A 19,901-nucleotide genomic window follows, 5' to 3' on the forward strand; every position below is an offset into this window, starting at 1 on the left:
AACCTCTCCAGCATCTATAGTCTCCTGGTTTGTTCATTTTGGCCACTCTGACTGGCATGAGGTGATATCTGAGTGTGGTTTTGATTTGTATTTCCCTGATAAGGAGCGACATTGAGCATCTTTTCATGTGCCTGTTGGCCATCCGGATGTCTTCTTTAGAGAAGTGTCTATTCATGTTTTCTGCCCATTTCTTCACTGGGTTATTTGTTTTTCGGGTGTGGAGTTTGGTGAGCTCTTTATAGATTTTGGATACTAGCCCTTTGTCCGATATGTCATTTGCAAATATCTTTTCCCATTCCGTTGGTTGCCTTTTAGTTTTGTTGGTTGTTTCCTTTGCTGTGCAGAAGGTTTTTATCTTCATAAGGTCCCAGTAATTCATTTTTGCTTTTAATTCCCTTGCCTTTGGGGATGTGTCAAGTAAGAGATTGCTACGGCTGAGGTCAGAGAGGTCTTTCCCTGCTTTCTCCTCTAGGGTTTTGATGGTTTCCTGTCTCACAGTCAGGTCCTTTATCCATTTTGAGTTTATTTTTGTGAATGGTGTGAGAAAGTGGTCTAGTTTCAATCTTCTGCATGTTGCTGTCCAGTTCTCCCAGCACCATTTGTTAAAAAGACTGTCTTTTTTTCCATTGGATGTTCTTTCCTGCTTTGTCAAAGATTAGTTGGCCATACGTTTGTGGGTCTAGTTCTGGGGTTTCTATTCTATTCCATTGGTCTATGTGTCTGTTTTTGTGCCAATACCATACTGTCTTGATGATGACAACTTTTTAGTAGAGGCTAAAGTCTGGGATTGTGATGCCTCCTGCTTTGGTCTTCTTCTTCAAAATTACTTTGGCTATTCGGGGCCTTTTGTGGTTCCATATGAATTTTAGGATTGCTTGTTCTAGTTTCGAGAAGAATGCTGTTGCAATTTTGATTGGGATTGCATTGAATGTGTAGATAGCTTTGGGTAGTATTGACATTGTGACAATATTTATTCTTCCAATCCATGAGCAGGGAATGTCTTTCCATTTCTTTATATCTTCTTCAATTACCTTCATAAGCTTTCTATAGTTTTCAGCATACAGATCTTTTACATCTTTGGTTAGATTTATTCCTAGGTATTTTATGCTTCTTGGTGCAATTGTGAATGGGATCAGTTTCTTTATTTGTCTTTCTGTTGCTTCATTGTTAGTGTATAAGAATGCAACTGATTTCTGTACATTGATTTTGTATCCTGCAACTTTGCTGAATTCATGTATCAGTTCTAGCAGACTTTTGGTGGAGTCTGTCGGATTTTCCATGTATAGTATCATGTCATCTGCAAAAAGTGAAAGTTTGACTTCATCTTTGCCAATTTTGATGCCTTTGATTTCCTTTTGTTGTCTGATTGCTGATGCTAGAACTTCCAACACTATGTTAAACAACAGCGGTGAGAGTGGGCATCCCTGTCATGTTCCTGATCTCAGGGAGAAAGCTCTCAGTTTTTCCCCATTGAGGATGATGTTAGCTGTGGGCTTTGGAAGTCTTGACATTTGCATGTGCATTATGCTGCAACTTGATTTTTTTTTTTAAATTTGACAACCAGTCTTAGAGTTCTCTCCGTGTTGTTATAAATATGAGATTATTGCATGCAATTGATGCCTTGTCTTTTATTAGCCATTTACGTAATGATGGATATTCAGGTTTTCAATATTTTTGCCCTTTCATAATGCACTGTGGTGAACATTCTTATATGGATGCCAGTGTTTCTCTGTGGTAGTGAACCAGAAGAGGAATTGCAAAGTTGTAGGGTGTGTAGCATTCAGATTTTACTACGGTTTGCCCAGTTATTCGTCAAAAGTGGCTGTGCCAATTTACACTCCCACCCACGGGCAGGAGAACGTCTCCAAGGCTTGATGTTTCCAAGCTCTTTGGTCTTGGACGGTCTGGGGGGATGGAACAGTATCTTGCTGGCGTTTTAGTTTGCATGCTCCTAAGGACTGATGCATTTGAGCATCATGTCGTAGGTTGATGATGACTACCTCAAATGGCAGAAGTAATTGTTCTTACGAAGCACAGTGGCTGCTGTTCCCTGGCTTTCAGGGGCAGGTCTGCCCCAGGAGGCTCTTTTGCTAACAAAGCTGCATCGAAAAGCTCACCACTATTTCTTGTGCCATCAGCAAGGGGCTGAGGCTGCTGTCAAGGGGGAGGGAAAAAGCTCCAAGCCTTTTTTGGACGAGTGTGGACGTGTGGTACGTAGCAGTGAGTGGCAGCCCGTGGAGCTAAGTGGCTAGCAGCGGTCAGCCCCTGTGGAGGGCAGGGGTAGACAAAGCAGGAAAGGATTCCGTCGGCCATACCTTGGAGGATGCGCAGAGTAGCGAGTTTGCTACAGTAAAAGCAGTGGGCTTTATTGAGAACCAGGAACACAGTTGACTCCTGGGGTTAATTAAATGTCATGGAAGCTGGACAGTTTTCATCACTGGATTCCTTCTTTCTAAAAAAAAATTTTTTTTATTAGTTTATTTTTTGAGAGAGGGAGAGAGAGCAGGGAAGGGGCAGAGAGAGAGGGAGACAGAATCCCAAGCAGGCTCCACCATCAGTGCACAGAGCCTGATATGGGGCTCAAACTCACAAACCATGAGATCATGACCTGAGCCAAAATCACCAATCAGACGCTTGACAGACTGAGCCACCCAGGTGCCCCACCTCTGGATTCCTTCGGATAAATTTTAGATTTTGAAAGGCCCCAAGCAGAATCCACTAAGAGTGCTGTAACCTCTCTGCTTTGAGAAAACAGTAACAGGCAGGACACGGAGTGGAGGGGGGAGACCCGAGAACGGGGAGTGTTTCAGTTAATTCTATTTTGCTTTGTTTTCTACAAGATGCTCCTTGGGAAGCTAAAGGAATCATCTTTCTTGCAAACCGCAGTTATACTCTGGTGGGAACAGAATGAACTCATTTTGTTGCCAGAAGATTCAAGTCCAGGCTTTGCCACTTTGTGCGAGTTTCCTAACCCATAAAATCGGGCTAATATGGCCTCCTGCCTGCCTTTGAAGCCCCTTGCTGTTCATTGTAAGCAGCACCGGGCTGGAAGTCAGGACTACGCTCTAGCTCCTGTTCTGACAGAAACTCACCGGGTAACTTAGCAAGCTCCTTAAGGTCTCTCTCCCTCAGTTTCTCAGTCTGTAAGAGGGTGTGATCATGCCTGGACTCCTGGCTTCTGTGAGGATAAAGAGGACAGGAGGTGTGAGGGGTTTGGATAAACACCGCCGTGTTGTATGTAACCATCAGGTGTGCAAGAAGTATACAGCGGCAGACAACCCAAACTAGTTTTACTCTAGATGCGGATAGAATATGGTTTTATGGTTGAAACCGGCCTGTCTTCTTGGCACGCAGGGCAGCAGGGTCAGAGAGCATTTTGACAAGGAGAACAAACTCTGAAGACCCAGTCAGGTGTCCTCCCAAGTCCTCCGGGCTAGCGCAGCTCCAGGAGGCTCCCTCGCGCCACCTGGTGTCCCGTCCCCGCCACTGCCCAGAAACCACGTGTAAGAAAGTGCTTACAACCTAACTACGCACTCTGGTTTAGACTTGTCCTAGCCAATGGGAAAGCGGGAGGCGGGGCAGGGGAAAGCGAGAGTCCAATCGCCCCCTGTCTTCCGAGGAGAAGGCGGGGCTTGGGATTTACCACGTTGGGTTTGTCCGCAGCGCTAATTACTTTTTCCAAAGGCTGGAGGGCTTCACTCCGGCTGGCGCCGCCGCCTCGCGAGCTCCTGCTTCGCCGTGACCTTCTGGGGGGCTGCTCCTCCCGAATACCATGTGTGACGGCGCCCTGCTGCCTCCTCTCGTCCTGCCCTTGCTGCTGCTGCTTTTTTGGGGACTGGACCCGGGCACAGGTAGCGCTCCCTCGCCCACCGCCCCTTCCTTGCTCGTGCCTCTCGCGGCCACCTTCCATCTACCCTCCCGAGGCATCCTGGCGGCCCCCGCCTGCCTGCGCGGCCGGGGTCCGGCGGTGGACCGCTGACAGCGCTCGGGGCCGAGGGGGTGCTGGCCGCGGCGGAGGACCGGGCTCCAGGCGGCTCCCGGGCGGCAGCGCAGCCGCCGGGTCTCCGGATGCCTGTGCCGCGCCGCTGGCCCCGGAGGTGCTCCGGGCGGCCGGGCTGGAGACCTTCCCCGGGTGGCGCGGGGCCCGGGCGGAAGCGCCGGCCGGCACGGAGGTGCCGGGGTGAGGGAAGGGAGGGGAGCGCCCGCCCGGGGCCGCGTTGTCCCCACGCTGGCGCAAGTGCCCAGCGCTGGACCCCGTGCGCGGCGGGCGGCCGGAGGGAGGGCGGGCGGCCGGGCGGGCGGGCCCCGCCGCGCTGACGCGTCTCCTCTCTCCCCGCAGCTGTCGGCGACGCGGCGGCCGACGTGGAGGTGGTACTGCCGCGGCGGGTGCGCCCCGACGACGTGCACCTGCCGCCGCTGCCCGGGGCCCCCGGGCCTCGAAAGCGCCGGCGCCCCCGCGCGCCCCCAGCCGCCCTGCGAGTCCGGCCCGGCGAGCGCGCCCTGCTGCTGCACCTGCCGGCCTTCGGGCGCGACCTGTACCTGCAGCTTCGCCACGACCTGCGTTTCCTGTCCCGGGGCTTCGAGGTGGAGGAGGCCGGCGCGGCGGGGCGCCGCGGACGCCCCGCCGAGCTGTGCTTCTACTCGGGCCGCGTGCTCGGCCACCCCGGTTCCCTCGTCTCGCTCAGCGCCTGCGGCGCCGGCGGCGGCCTGGTACTGACCGCGCCCCCTGCGGGTCTGCGTGTCTTTCTGTCATGGAGTCAGGGGTGGTCCCTGGGGGAGGTTGGGATGAGGTGGGGGTGCCTCGGCGGGAAGCTCAGCCTCCAGGGGTGCTCTCCTGCCATCCGAAGGGAACCTCGCCTCTTCCCGCCCTGACCTTTCGGAGGGTGTCTGAGCAAAGGGGTTGAGAAGGGAAGCGTCTAATTATCCAGTGCCTTCTTCTGGATAATTAGATCCAGTATTGATCCAGTAGCCAGGTAGTGAACCTCTGAAGTGCACAGGGACTGCGCTGTTCGGGGGTTGCATAAGAGGGTATGCAGCAGTCCGCCCAGGGGGGCACCGGTGTGGTGGAGAAGAAACCTGTCAGGCCTCTGGACTGAGAGGCGCACTTCACCCAGGTGTAGAGAGAACACGATTGATGTCCATCTGCACAGGTGTGTATGTGTGCGCCTCCTGGGGAACACTTTAGGTGTATATCGCATCTATTCTTGGATGTGGGGGTAGGGTAGTGAGCACTCATTCACCTTCCTTCTGTCCTTTTGAGTGTTTACCCAGAGAAGGAAAGTTTGGAGGGGTCCCCTGCCAGATCACTACACTTCTCTTCTTAGCTGAAACATGAGAACCAAGAGAGGGAGTGTTCATACCCTTGTTCCCTTATACCACAAGCAGCCACCCTCAGCCAGGCCTGAGGGGTGCTTACCATTGGTGATAAGACCCCCTTCCAGTCCCCAGAAGCGCCCTTGCTGTGGCATTAGCTACCCCATCCTAGGGACCCTGCTTTGCTACATTTGAGGCACTGTGACAGTGCTCGGAGGGGCCGGGGACGTTCTTGTGCACCTCTGCCCCGCTTGTGCTCCCACTTGCTCACTGCATGCTGGTGCCCAGCCAAATGCTTCTCAGCTCCTCCATTGTGCCCCCTAGGAGTGCACATGGCTGGCAGATGGGCTGCCCCACCACAAAGCTTGGTATCGGCTCAGAGCATGAAATGCACAAGTTGTTTCTCTATCTCCTGTCATGATCGGCCTCTGGGGATGCAGCGCCTGCTATTCTTTTGCGTCTGTTCTTCCTTGGCAGAAGAGACGGCTTCCCCCACCTTTGCCTTATCTTGCTCCACCGTCTAGAATTCTCTAGCCCTTCCCCCACACAGTATGCAACAAGTCCTCGAGAATCTGCAGCAGAGCCAGAGAGCCTGGGGGTCCAAGTCTTTATGTAAGACTTCTGCTTTCTTCCCAGCCCTGTAGAGGAACTCTGGGGGTAATTTCCTAGGATTGGCTTTCACTGATTCTCCTTGAAAGACTTTTCTGAGTCCTGATCAACATGATCTGCTTTTTGCTGGCCTGGGAGAAATTGGCGTCTTTGGTTAAACAAGGAAAACGGACCGTGGAGGGAGCCTGTTAGGAGCTAATGTGGAACAGGGGGCAGAGAATGTGGGCTGTGGGTGAGGAGTCTTAAGTAGGAGTGAGAAAGTCTCAGATCACCATAGGACTCGGGTCAAGGCTGTATCATGTTCTGGGAGGGACTGGAAGGCCCACATCATTTTTCCTGTTTTTGCCAAAGTGTTTAAAGTCTAGGTCACATCACTGTACTGTACATGGAAACATCTGAATCCCATTTGCTGTGGTTTAGTGAGTTTCTCTAGAGGTCAGAGTTTATACTTCTTGGTGTAAAGTTTCCAGCGAGGAGCTATCTGTGAAGGGGCTGAGGGTGGAAATCTGGATACCGTGGATTCCAAATCCTCACAGAGTTGAAAGCTGGGCCCTCTCACAGGTGGCATCTGAGCTGCCAGAGAGGGTTCACTTCAGTCCTCCGGTGTTCGGGAAGGCTGTCCTTCCCTTCAGCACCATGTGAGGGCGCTGTGCTTTAGATAAAGGAACCCCGCCAAGAGGCTGAGTTCAGCGTATGCCAGCCGCTGGTGCACCTCTAAGACTTGAGATTCTAAAATTCCTGCGTGAGCAGACGCCTCTGTTGTTTAGTCTGCTGTGTTCATCCTGTTCGTATGAGCTGGATGTCGGACACTTCTTCCCAAGTACACTCTACGGAGGAAGGCTGGAGGCAGGCAGGAAGGAAGAGACAGCAGCGTGGTGACTTGGAGCGGGCCCCTTGGTTGCGGGGTAGCCCTGGAGACATGTTGGGAAAAGAGAGCAGCAGGATCTCAGGCTAACCACGTTTGCATCGCACTCTAGCTTGCTTTGATTTTGGTGCTCATGTGCACTTGAGGCAGTTCAGGTGGGTGGCAATGTTGTGTTAGTCGCTGTCGACCCTGGTGGAAGCACTGAGAAGTGGGGATTGTGGTGTGTGTGGTGTGCTCGTCAGGACAGGATGCAACAAGGTGTGGGAGAGGAGCTATTGCAAGTAGGAGATTTAAAAAAAAATTTTTTTTAATGTTTATTATTTTGAGAGAGAGAGAGCTCGAACAAGGGAGGAGCAGAGAGAGACGGAGACAGAGAATCCGAAGCAGGCTCCAGGCTCTGAGCTGTCAGCACAGAGACTCACACGGGGCTCGAACTCACAAACCACGAGATAATCAACTCAGCCACCCAGGCACCCCTCAAGTAGGAGATTTTTGATGTCCACAGATGGGAGCATTCCATAGCTTCTTTGTATCTAAAGATCATGTAGAGCCCCAGGGCTGGCAAACGTTTTCTGTAACAGACCAAATCGTCAATATTTTAGGCCTTGTGGGCCATATGGTCTCTGTCACGGTTAAGTCCACAGTGTCCTTTTAGTGCAAACGCAGCCATAGACGGTAAATAAACAGATGGATGTGGCTGTATTCAATAAAACTTTATTCCGACGTTGAGTAGTAATTAAGTCCTGACGCATTAAACATCTCCCAAATGGCTTAGTGTGGAGTGTTTGGTGCACAGGCGGGGAATGTTCTGTTCCCCTCTGCGTGGCATCTGTGCTGTCTTCCGAGATGTTTGTTATCGGTTTAAGGGAAGGAGATGCATGATTAGAATAGATAATTGCTTGTTTATGGGGCATGAAGCGCAAAGTTCGTGCTCCATTTTGCCCCTCCTTCTTTGGACTGTGGGCAGAGGCGTGGGCCCTGTGATGTTCTCCCTGTCTCTGTCTTATCTTGAGAAGCCATGCAGGCTGCGCTTCTTGGCTCTTCAAAGACCATAGGTACAAGTATTAATTGTTTTTTGTTTATGCTTCTTCATTTTATTTACATTTCAGGGAGTCCTTAGACATCACGTAAGTTTTTGGAAGGGTTTCTATAACTGTATGATTTCAAAGCAGTGAACTTTGGGCATGTGAGGAAGGTATTTCTACCCCCAGAGAGTTTATGTAAGTTTGGATCAACTGCCTCCTGGGAATCAGACCAGCTCATAGAAGGCCAGCGGAATTGGAATCAGGTTAAACTTCACCCGAGCAGGCCGCTGAGATGGAACTTTAAGGGATAGAATGAGTGTCAGTCTTTGGAAAGGCTGTGTTCCTTGTCTGAGATGAGTGAATAAAGGGGAGGACACATGAGGACAGAGAGCAGGGGAGGCGCCTGCCAGCGGGTTTGGGCTGCTGAGTGGTGGCCTTTCTTCCTTAACGGATGTAAGCTCAGGGGAGTCCAGCCACCTGAATCTGTCCATCGCTTCTGGGCTGAGGCTGTGACCTGCCTGCCGCGTGCTGTGAGAGAAATATTGAGATCAGACAGGACATCCAGGAGCTCTGGGCTGTGGGACTTTAAGAAGCCATGCCCATTTTCCAGGCCACCCCAGAGGGACAGAGAGGTCAGGGATGTTCCTGCTTTCTTTGGAGTCACAGCCATACTCCACAGAACCCTTGCTTGGAGTCTTTCATCCCGGTTGGTCACTGGGGTTGACCTGATGGCCCAGCTCAACCTGGCTCTGGCTGGTCCGCTTGATCACAGCGCAGGGGGCTGTTTTGGTAGCACATCATTTATGATCTCCGTGAGAGCGTTGCAAGAATGTTCTTCTCTGTTCCATGAGCTAGACAGATAAGAACAGAGTGGGGCTGTGGTCAGCCAGTCAGTGAGCAGGTGGCTCGGAAGAGTTGGGGACTCCATTCTCAAGAAAGCAGCCTGCGTTTGTGTGACTCCTCTGATGAAGGGGCAGGTGTGGGAGGTGGCTGCCTCTCCCTTTAGAGTTCTCAGACTCTATTTGGATTGATTATAAAATTGCCCAGCTTTTTGATACAGCACCACTTGATTGCATACAGCCGAATAGGAATCCGCCGTGGCAAAAGTTGTATGGAGACCATTCGGAAGGGAGCAAATAGCACAGAATACAGTGTCCGACATCATCCTATTGGTACAGGTGTGGGGAGAGCACAGCGTCCTAAGTGATTCATCAGCTAAGATTACTGAAGAACTTATCACATACAGCATAAATGTATCTGGAAAATGCATACACATTTTTAAAGTGTTGTAAAAAGACAACAGTTGAGTGGCTGTTAGGGAAGGTAAGGAAAATAAGGGAAAAGATTGTGCAAAATTTGGGAGGCATGAAGGATTTGAAGGGAAGACATTGAATCGGAGGATTCTGGGGCATTCCACCTCTTCCTCTGAAGAATGGTCATGTGACCTCATGGTGACTTTCTATGCCCACTGCTCACGGGGATCACTTAGGCCGCGTAACCCTCCCCAGTGTCCTACTGACGGCACATAACTAGATTTCCCCATCTGAACTTTTGTTTAGTTGGCAACATCTTAAGAGAAAGAAGTGCAAGATGAGATGATAAACCAAAGAGGTCTTAGACTGATTGCATTCTTGGGGCTTATTTCCTGAGCTTTGAAATGCTACAGCTGCCTGGTTTGGGACGTGTGCAGCGGGGGATGTTTTTGCAGTCAGTACGTCGGAGGGAACCATGCAGAGTCACTGGCTATCCTTTCCCCCGGCACGCCTCTGCACACAGATGCACGGTCACGTTCTTGTTCTTTAGGAAATGAGGCTGCACGGCCGTTTGGGGCTGTGATCCTAAGTGAGCCACCTCCTCTGAACGTTCCCGTCTGCAGCCAAGATGACGGGTAAATAACATCAGCCTTGTGTGGCTGTTGATAGAATGAAGTAAGATCGAGTCTGTGAAATCATTTAGGGAGAGGGCCTGGCACATTAAGGCATTAAAAACAGGTTTCTTCTGTTGCCCTACGGGGCCCAGACTTTTCCAGTTATAAATCAACCAGTCAGTCAACACTGTTGCCTAAATGAACAGATCATTATCACACACCTGCCCTGTGTAGGACACTTTGCGGGGGCTCAGAGAGGAATACAAGGTGGGCCCTGTCTCAGAAGGCAGTCCAGGTACGCCCAGGAAGGAAGGTGTACTGGAACCTGCATGGTGGCAGAAGGGTGGGGTGGGGTCTTCAGGGAGAAGCGGGATTGGAGCAAAGGGGGTGGGCTCAGGTTCTAAGAGGGTGGAGAGACCCCAAAGCCTCCAAAGCCAGGTTCTTCGCCAGATCAGGGGCCCATGAGGCAGCTGCGGAATGGGGGTGGGAGTGGTAATTTAAGGCGATGGTAAGAGATGAGCTGAACAGACAGGTGTGTGGCTTAGACCAGGCGGGGGCCCTGGGTACCAACCTAAGGCATTTGGAATTTATCCTAGAGCAGTGGTTCTCAGCTTTGAGCTGGAATCCACCTTCCCTGGAGGATTTGTTACCCTGGTGGCTGGGCCCCACCGCCAGCACTCCTGATCCAGCCTGTCTGGGTGGGCCCGAGAGCTTGAATTTCTAACATATTCCCAAGTGCCGTTGTTGGTTTGGGACCACATTTTGAGGATCACCGGCCTAGAAGCAATGGGGAGCCTTTCTGGCTATTGACTGGGGTCCCTGGTGATAGCGTGGCGGGGGGGGGGCACTGGAGTTGGAGAGCATTCAGAGGCCCGAGGAGACAAGCTTAAGCCTTGAGTGGTGGATATGGGAAGGAAGATGATGCAGGAGAGATTCTGAAGAAGAGCTGAGTCTTTGTGACCGACTCTAGGGATCAGAAAGAGGGAGAGCCTGGCAGTGACTGGCCCATGTTAAGGCGGGGGAAGCTGGCTTCAGAAGGAAGACCAAGAATCAGTTTAGGCACCTGGTGTTTGCAGAGGCAGCGGCTGGACTTTGAAAGGGGGCTCTGGTTGGCATTCCAGGAGAGAGGCAGTGGGACTCGATGGGGGGCGGTTGGGGAGCCCCTCTTCCGCAGGAGCTCCTCTGAGCCCCCCCCCCCCCCCCAGAAAGTTGGAGGCAGGTACAGGCAGCCCTGAGGTCACAGGATTCTTTTTCCTTCTTGGAAGCAGACTTGCTCACGCAAGAGGCAAACTAACAACCCCATTTGCTTCATACTCTCAAACCACCCACGCTAGCCCATCGATGGGGAGGCGGCAACCTAAGACCCACACCAGCTAACCAAGGAGCCACAGCCTCCTGATGAAAGAGCTCAGAGGGCTCCCCAGGTACCAAAGTTCCAGTGGGGTCTTTATGGGACAGCAAGGTCTGCAGTCACGGGGCGTCCTCCCCTCAGACAGGTGTGTGCTTTGGTTCTAGAGCATCCATAGGACACACTTTTTGTTTTTGGGTTTTTTTTGCATGATCTTAATTTTCTACGTGATGCTGACAAGTTGTGCTGATGTTAGCAGATGATGAAAACCCGTGTGTCCTTCGTGCATTTTCCACGCTGCAAGGAGAGGCAGTTCTGCTTCGGAGGGTGGGGTGGAGTTCATGACACCTGATTTATAACACTCTCCTAACACAGTGCAGAAACCCTTCAAAGAAAGCACCAGAACAAAGAGAATTGAGAAGGAGCCACTCTGAACTGTTATAATATCAGGTTATACCTGATGGCATTTTATTTGACACACATTTCTTTGGTGGGATACCACATCTTAGAAAACTTTAGATTTCTCTTTTAAGAACACCGTTTCATGGAGGGTCATTGTATCCTTTAAAACCACGCAGCCTCAGGGCTTCCAGTCCTATCTGCTACAGGCATTCCTTTACTGTGGTGCCTCTTCAGATGAAGCCTGCAGGCCTCTTTCATCAGGCTCATAACTGCTGTTTCCTTGGCCTTGGAGGAATATCCCTGTGTCTCACCTCTCAGCACAGATGGCGACCAGAGGGTTAATGCAAATCTAAGCAGCTCTGCCCAGTTTCTGGGGCCACAGGGCAGCAGTGGGCTAGAAGCCAGGGGGCAGAGCCCCACGGTCAGAGGAAGGTCCAGGTTCATGCAGGCAGTTTAAATCCGGGCTGCCTCCAGACAACTAAATCAAGTGCATCTCTGGCACCCATTTAAAAGCTAGCACAATGTGGGGTGGGGGAGGGGCACCTGGGTGGCTCAGTAGGTTAGGCATCTGACTTCAACTCAGGTTATGATCTCACGGTTTGTGGGTTCGAGCCCTGTATTGGGCTCTGTGCTGACAGCTCAGATTCTGGGTCTCCTTCTCTCTGCCCCTCCCCCTGCTCACATTCTGTCTCTCTCTCAAAAATAAAATAAAAACATAAAAAAAAAAGCTAGCCCAATGGTTTTCAGCCCTGGCTATACTTTGAAATCTCCTGGCGAGCTCTGAATACCAGTGCTAGAACTCCACCCCCCGGGGATTCGGATTCAGTTGGCCTGGAGTGGGTGCTGGGCATCAGGAGTTTCTAAAGTTTGCCAAACAACTCCAATGTGTAGCCGGGGATGAGAATCACTGAGTTAAGGAGACTACAGAAAGTTCATGCCGGTCCAGCCCATTTGATTCTGTTCCACTCCACTCACATTTTCTTGAGGAACTGTTAGGTGGCAGACACTGGAAAAATAAAGGAGGAATAACTGTGATCCTGTCTCAGAGGAACAAACAATTAGGTTGTGACAAATGCCCCATAACACAGTGGGCAGTGGGCTGCAACACAGAGTGCCAGGGAGGAGGGAGGGCTTTGGGAGGAAGAAAGGAGGAAGTGGGAAGGTCAGGAGAAGATAAAGAGGGCTGACCAGTATTTGCCCTGGGCCTAGATTGTGTGTGAGTAGGGGCATAAGCGGCACTTTTCAGCAGAACGTTTTATCATTGGTAATGTGATGGCAGGATGAGCATTAAGAGACATTTCAGGGAGCCTAGTGACAGACTGTGAGACTGGGGGAGGGGCAGGGCAATGTCCTTGCTTGTGCCCGGCTCCTTCCCTCCTGGGTGCTGGTCCAGGCCACATCTCTGCTTACAAGTCAGGTCCCAGGCGGGTAAGTAGCCGCCAGGGAGGATGCAGTCCATCAGGCCACATAATCATCTTACCAGCGTTCCCATTTCCTCCCTTGAAGGGGTAGGAACCAGCACGTGGGCCCCTCCAAACAAGACCTGCTGAGGCAGAGCTGCAAGGGGCTAGATTATGCTTGTGTGTATGTACCTGCAGGCTTCCTCACCAATGGGCCATGCTGTATTCCTGTATTGCATTAGAACTACCTGCTAGCTGCCTTTTTTTTTTTTTTTTAATTTATTTTGAGAGAGAGAGAGAGAGAGAGAGAGGGAGAAAGAGAATCCTAAGCAGGCTCCGTGCTGTCAGTGCAGAGCCCATTGTGGGCCTCAAACTCATAGACTGTGAGATCATGACCTGAGCTGAAATCAAGAGTCCGATGCTTAACTGAGCCACCTGGGCGCCCCTGCTAACTGGCCTTTTACACTAGCTTGTGAATGCAAACACTAGACTGGTCTGGAAACTGACCCTGAAAGTGCTAGTCTCAAGGGGGCCTGTGGCCTCCCAAAGCCAGAGCATTTCAGGAAGAGTCCGGGTTGAGCGCATCCTCCAGAGAGCACAGGGCTCCTTCCATGTGGGGCTCATCCCACGTGCTGGGCCATCCCTGCCAACTTTATTTCGACACATGGAAGTGTTTGCCACGGTCACAGAGGTGTGTGTTCTGCGCTGAGGCTTTCTTTAGTTGTAGCTGCAGTGGAGCCCTGCATACCCCCCCAGCCACCTTCTGCATCCGCTTCAGTCTCCCCGAAGTATCTTCGTGAACAAATTCAAGTTTTAACTTCAAAGGAGAGGGAAGAAGGCCGTGCTTCCCTGCAGGCCACACAGTGCCACTTTAAGACAGTTTTATTTGGGCAGTAAAATCTCGGAGTTGTTCTTGGCAGAAGTTCTAATGAAATGGAAACCTTGAGATCTGTGTAGAGCTGTAAGTACGGTCTCCCCCTGTGTTTTGGGGGCTCAAAGTTGTAGGCGATCTTACTCGCTGATCTGATGTACTTGCAGAGAGGCTTGGTATCCAGGCATCCTTTCCAAACGTAAAGGAGTTCTACCATTTGGCTTGAGGGAGCTCTGTCCTTGAGACCAGAGGACTGGCTGGGAGGGAGAGCAATGCTTCTCAAAGCCTGGTCCCTGGCCTGGTGGGGTGAGTATCACGTGGGGACTACTTAGAAATGCACATTCTCAGGGCCTACCAAGACGTCCAGGTGATTTTCATGTGCAGCTGGTGTTTGAGAGCCCCTGGTTCAGTATGACTTGGCCTTTGGAGATTAGTGTAGGAGAGAGAGAAGAGATGATGCTCATTTCAGCCTAAGACTGATCTGCTTGATCTACTGAATCTGGTTAGCCAAGATGGTCTTGGGCATCCACTCAGAGGAGGCACCGGGCACTGTACAGACCAGTGTGCAAACACGGGTCCTTCTCCAGCCCTGACCCAGTCGGGTTCCTTGTGGGGGGTTTACCTTGCTTTATTGACACCTCAGAAGGGAAGATGATAGCTAGTATCCCAGGGAAGGAGCACAAACTGGTTTCGTGCCATCAGCGTTGGTTCCAAGGGATAGGAAAGTTCTCTGTACTATGTATATTTATTTTAGAATTAGTATTCACTCTGTTAAAGCAGCAAACTAAAAATCTTAGGTCTTAAATTTTCCTTTCAATTTACAAATCACGTCCTATTTAGGGGCGCCTAGGTGGCTCAGTTGGTTAAATGTCCAACTCCTGATTTCGGGTCAGATTGTGATCTCATGGTTGGTGAGATTGAGCCCAGCATTCGGCTCTGCACTGACAGCGTGGAGCCTGCTTGGGATATTCTCTCTCCCTCTCTCCCCACCTCTCCCTCTCTCCCCCCCCCCCCCCCTCCCCCCCCCCCTCCCTCTTCCCCCATCTTTCTTTCTCTCCCCCGCCCCTCCCCTGGAGCCCATGTTCTCTCTCTTTCTCTCTCTCTCTCTCTCAAAATAAACATTAAAAAAACCAAAAACAAATCACATCCTATTTATAATGTAGCAAGTTTTCCAACGATTTTTGTTGAAGTATAATTAAGATACAGTTATTAGTTTCAGGTGTACAATATTCAATAATTCTGTACATTTCTCTGTGCTCATCTACATAAGTGTACTCTTAACCCCTTTTATCTAGGAAGGTTTTTGCAATCCTTTTCAAGGAAGCTTTAGATAAGATTCCCCCCCCCCCTTGTAAATTTGGCAATTAACAACTTTTAAACCTTTAAACCTGCATTGAGAAATTTAACATATTCAGTTTCCTTGTCAAGTTTTTTCATTGGCTGAGGAGCCCTTTGTAAATACTCAAGTGTCCAAACCTAATAAGCTAGTCCTATAAACATGGGAAGTCTCAAGTTGTCTTACACATTCTAATATTGCTTATAGACCTAATAAGACTTTAAAATCAAATCTAACTCGACTTTAAACTAGAATCACAAATCTAATTCATTGGACACTGTCAAGTTCTCTTAAGGACTGCAAGTTCATTTATTTATTTGTTTGTTTGTTTGTTTAGTTAGTTAGTTTTGAGAGTGAGAGAGACAGAGCCCAAGCAGGGAAGGGGCAAAGGGAGAAGGAGACTCAGAATTTGAAGCAGGCTCCAGGGCTCTGAGCTGTCAGCACAGAGCCTGATGCAGGGCTCAAAGTCACAAACCTCAAGATCATGACCTGAGCCAAAGTCAGATGCTTAACCAGCTGAGCCACCCAGGTGTCCCAAACACCGCAAGTTCTGAACAAAATGTACGAAACCCCTATCACAAAGCTATTCCTACCACAGGACTGACTCCCTTTTTCCTTTCTTTCTTTCTTTCTTTCTTTCTTTCTTTCTTTCCTTTCCTTTCCTTTCCTTTCCTTTCCTTCTTTCATGTTTGTTTATTTGAGAGGGCACACAAGTGGAGTAAGGGGCAGAGAGAGGGACAGAGAGAATCCCAAGCAGACTCAGCACTGTCAGTGCAGAGCCCGATGTGGGGCTTGAACTCACGAACCGGGAGATCATGCCCTGAGCCGAAATCAAGAGTCGGATGCTTCACCAACTGAGCCACCCAGGCACCCCAGCCATCCTCTTTAATTCTAAATATCCCCGGGAGTAAGCTGCAGTTTTTCCCATTAAGGATGTAACCGTCATTCATTCCCAACAGTTTTGGTATTGCTTCCTCAAGTGGGCTTTTGGAGGATGATTTAAGGAATAATTTTTAAAAGGAAGTTTCTTTTTATTAATAATAAAGTAATACATTTCTTTTGAAAGTGAACCTGGAAAGTGGGTGCTGTGGTATATATCTCTGCACCCCTGCACCGCCCCTCCCCAAACACAGCCACTGGGTGGGATGTTTCAAGTCACACAAAAGCTCGTTCTTGGGCTCGGCAAATCGGAGCAACCTGCAGAGCCAAAGCCCAGACGTGGGGACCAGGCCATAGCCAGGTGGCTTTGCTGCCCTCGGGTTGTTGGCGTCGTGGGTGTGTGTGAACGAGGCTGACTCATGTCCTGTTTCCCTCTTTCTGGGCAGGTTGGCCTCATCCAGCTTGGGCAGGAGCAGGTGCTAATCCAGCCACTCAACAGCTCTCGGGGCCCACTCAGCGGACGAGAGCACCTGGTCAGGCGCAAATGGTCCTTGACACCCAGCCCCTCCACCGAGGCCCCGATACCTGGGCAGCTCTGCAAGGTTCTAACAGGTGAGTCTGGGAAACCTCTCGACTGACAGCACACACCATTCGGCACCGTTGCATGTCCCCAAATGCACTGAAATCATGTGAGCAAGAACTCACCTTTCCCGGTACTTTGAAGCTGTTTTGTTTGTTGCCCCTAAGGCCACTTCCTTTTCCTGTTTATGTGGATTGGTGTTAGCATTTCATGCATGATTCTAATAAGTAGCTTGGGGATGAGAACCCAGGGTTCTTGCTTTCTGTGCTTCTGTTTGAGCCACCTGTGGCTTATCAGGTGTTTAAGAATATGTCACAGTCACTGTGAAATTGACCCTGCTGTGTCACTGGCCGTCTTCCTGTGACTGTCCCCTGATGAAGACGGATAAACTGCTTCTCACAGGTGGCACTTCCTCCTTGGAGGGCATGGGACCCCATGGCTGACGTTTGGGAGTTGTGCTTTTGGCATTTAAAGACTTACCTGGATAAAGAAATATAGTGTCTTGGTTTGATATTCCAATGACCTTGGAAATATTTATTTGTTTTTGAGAGAGACAGAGTGTGAGCAGGGGAGGGGCAGAGGGAGAGGGAGACACAGAATCCGAAGCAGGCTCCAGGCTCTGAGCTGTCAGCAAAGAGCCTGATGCAGGGCTCGAACTCACAAATGTGAGACCTCAGCCGAAGTCGGATGCTTAACCGACTGAGCCACCCAGGCGCCCCTAAAAAATACTCTTTAATAGGAAGCAGGGGTTTGGGTAAGTTGGTTGGTTGTATGTTTCGGCTTGATGTTGGTGTGTTATTTTAAGCCACTTGACAGTCTCGGTGGAGCATTTTTAAAAAAATCTGCTTTCAAAGTAAATGACTGTTGGTCATTCCACATCTGAGTGCGCTTTCTGCTGCTAATGTGAATATATTGTTTTAGAGGCAGGGGGAATAGCAAAGGCAGTAGGACTCAGCACTGGCTGTCCATGGGCATCACCTGGGGAGCTTTAACAGTCACTCAAGCCTGGGTCCTGCCCCCCCGGAGAGCTGCTTTAATTGGTCTCGGGCACAGCCTGGGCATCTGGTGATTTAAAACCTCCCCAGGCAGTTCTAATGTTCAGCTGGTGCTGAGAATCACTGTGCTAAGGAGTATTAGACGAGAGTAATAGCACCAGTGGGCCATCAGAAGTGGGTTTTTTGCAGGTGAGAACCACCAGGCAGGGCCCCACAATGAAGTCCAAGGGCAAATACGTTTTATTCTCACTTTTGCCTCTATTCAAGTGGCTGATCTCATGGAATATTTGTCTCATTCCCCCCATTGACATCCTCTTTAGGGGCATGCGTGATACCAAGGATTGCTGACCAAATGATACATTGTGCTCAGGTTTGCATTTTTGTCTCTGAGGCTGGCTACAAGGCGCCCTTTTGATGGAGTGTTTAGCCTGTAATGAAGGAAAGGAACAAAAACAGGGTGGGGAGGATGTGATATAGATGAAGTTAAACTAAGAGCAGCCTTGTGAGAAATTTCTGAATTTGCTTAAAAAAATCCTCTCCCCTTCCCTGCCCCCACATCTCCCATCAGTGTGCTCTGCCATGCCAGGCTCTGGCCTGGGTAGGTACACGGACACGGGAGAAAGGTGTGTATTTATTTCCCTTCTGGTCCTTCTTGCTTTGTGTGAAATACGCTGTAAATTTTGTTGCTGTATTGAGACAGACAGTGGGCCTTCTAATAAGTTTAGCTAATTAACAGTCAATTAGGCCCTATCTAGTGTGAATTAACTTTATGGGAGTTCAGAAATTTAATTTAGACATTGAGAAAATCAATTTACTGGGAAACCAGCAAGGTAACATTTTTGTTTTCCCGGACGTATGAATCAGATTAATCATCCAAGATTTCTGACGGGAACATATTCTCTAGGGATGAACATGGCTGTCAGATGTGGCATTGTGCCTTGTCTTGGATGTTGTGTTGCCCTGACTTTGGACCCAGACTGGGAGTAACCAGCTGGCTCTTGCAGGTGAGGAGTGTAGTGATTTTTCCTCCTCTGTGAAACGCTCAATTTACCTGAGAGTTGAACTGTGGTAAGCCACCCTGTTCTCTCCAGGGATGGACTAGATGGACTAGCACAATGGAGGCTCCTGGGAGGACCCACTGCCTTCTTGTAGGTACTACTGAGGTTACATTTCTTTCTGGCAGTCTTTGGGGCTCCCAGGGAGAGGACAGTCTTATCCTATCACCTTTATTGCTCCTTATTTTTAGGACCTTATAAACTGATCCATAAAGCATCACTCCAGGTTGGAACTTGGCGTGAAAAATATGGAGTCTGTGGGCTTTTCTTTTCTTTCTTTTTTTTCATTTTTTTCTTTTTTGTCACAGCACAAGTTTTTGAAGGTTTTGGGGGCTATTCCCAACAACTAAGTTGGCAGTTTGGATATTTTTAAATGTGTCTCAATTTCGACTTCAAAACTTTTTGTCTGTCTTCTATGCTTATTTTAATTTCTCCATTGGATTCTGTTTAGAATCTCCCCACTTAGCATTTTCATGGACTTTAGTAACAGTTTCAATCTCTGTCTTCTCCATCACGGTAGATGTAACATGTCGATGGTTGAGGTAGATGGCAGAATGTTAAAACTCCTTTGCCACAAGGCACTGTCAGAATAGGAATCCTATAGTGTTTCGGTGGGCTCTTTATAACCCAGATATGCCATCTGACAATGGTACCTGCAAAGACATTGATATCTCTTTTTTTTTTTAATGTTTATTTATTTTGAGGAGAGAGAGAGAGAGCAGGGGAGGGAAGGGGGGAGAGAGAGAGAGAGAGAGAGAAAGAGAATTCCAAGCAGACTCCGTGCTGTCAGCACAGAGCCTGATGTAGGGCTAGAACTGTGAGATCATCACCTGATCTGAAATCAAGAGTCGGATGCTTAACCAACTGAGCCACCCAGGCGCTCTAGATGTCTGCTTTATAGTTCAAGTTCTGTTATGACTGTTTTAAAAGATCATTACAGTTATTTTGTAGTATTGTTTGGTTCATTTATATAGCATTATAAAGTTAACTTTAGTGAGTATTTAGAGGATGCCACAAGTCTTTAGAAATTGTGTATTGCTAATTTGTGCCATAATTTGCATAACAACTGTGTTTATAATCTGCAATAAATAATTGGTTGGGGCTTGTGCTTTGCATCCATTAAGATTCATTTGGTTGGAAATGACAGAAACCAAACTGGCTTAACCACCAACACCACCACTGCCCTGGGCTCTTGGAACTGAGGAGCAGAGCAGGAGGTTGGACCTCAGGTAGGCTATGCAGGTGGGGCTCCTCAGAAGTTGCTTCTCTCTCTGACAGCCTGTCCTGAGCCAGCTTCTCTTGTAGTGACAGAGAGGCAGCAGGGCTCAGGAGGTAAACTCTACTGTTGAGTCTGGA

The 19,901-nt window shown here is 49.6% G+C and overlaps 1 protein-coding gene across 1 annotated transcript in view; it reads left to right on the forward strand.

Moving 5' to 3' along the window:
- The first annotated feature begins 3,772 nt into the window (after positions 1-3,772).
- Positions 3,773-19,901, forward strand: part of LOC125910415 (translation initiation factor IF-2-like) — a 33,412-nt gene continuing 17,283 nt past the window's right edge. The window contains exons 1-4 of the mRNA XM_049614155.1: positions 3,773-3,851; positions 3,997-4,172; positions 4,239-4,710; positions 16,362-16,527. Coding sequence (XP_049470112.1) covers positions 3,773-3,851; positions 3,997-4,172; positions 4,239-4,710; positions 16,362-16,527 — 893 coding nt within the window. The remainder of the gene's footprint in view (positions 3,852-3,996; positions 4,173-4,238; positions 4,711-16,361; positions 16,528-19,901) is intronic.

Source organism: Panthera uncia, assembly GCF_023721935.1.
Source record: "Panthera uncia isolate 11264 chromosome B3 unlocalized genomic scaffold, Puncia_PCG_1.0 HiC_scaffold_1, whole genome shotgun sequence".
In the NCBI taxonomy this organism is placed as follows: domain Eukaryota; kingdom Metazoa; phylum Chordata; class Mammalia; order Carnivora; family Felidae; genus Panthera; species Panthera uncia.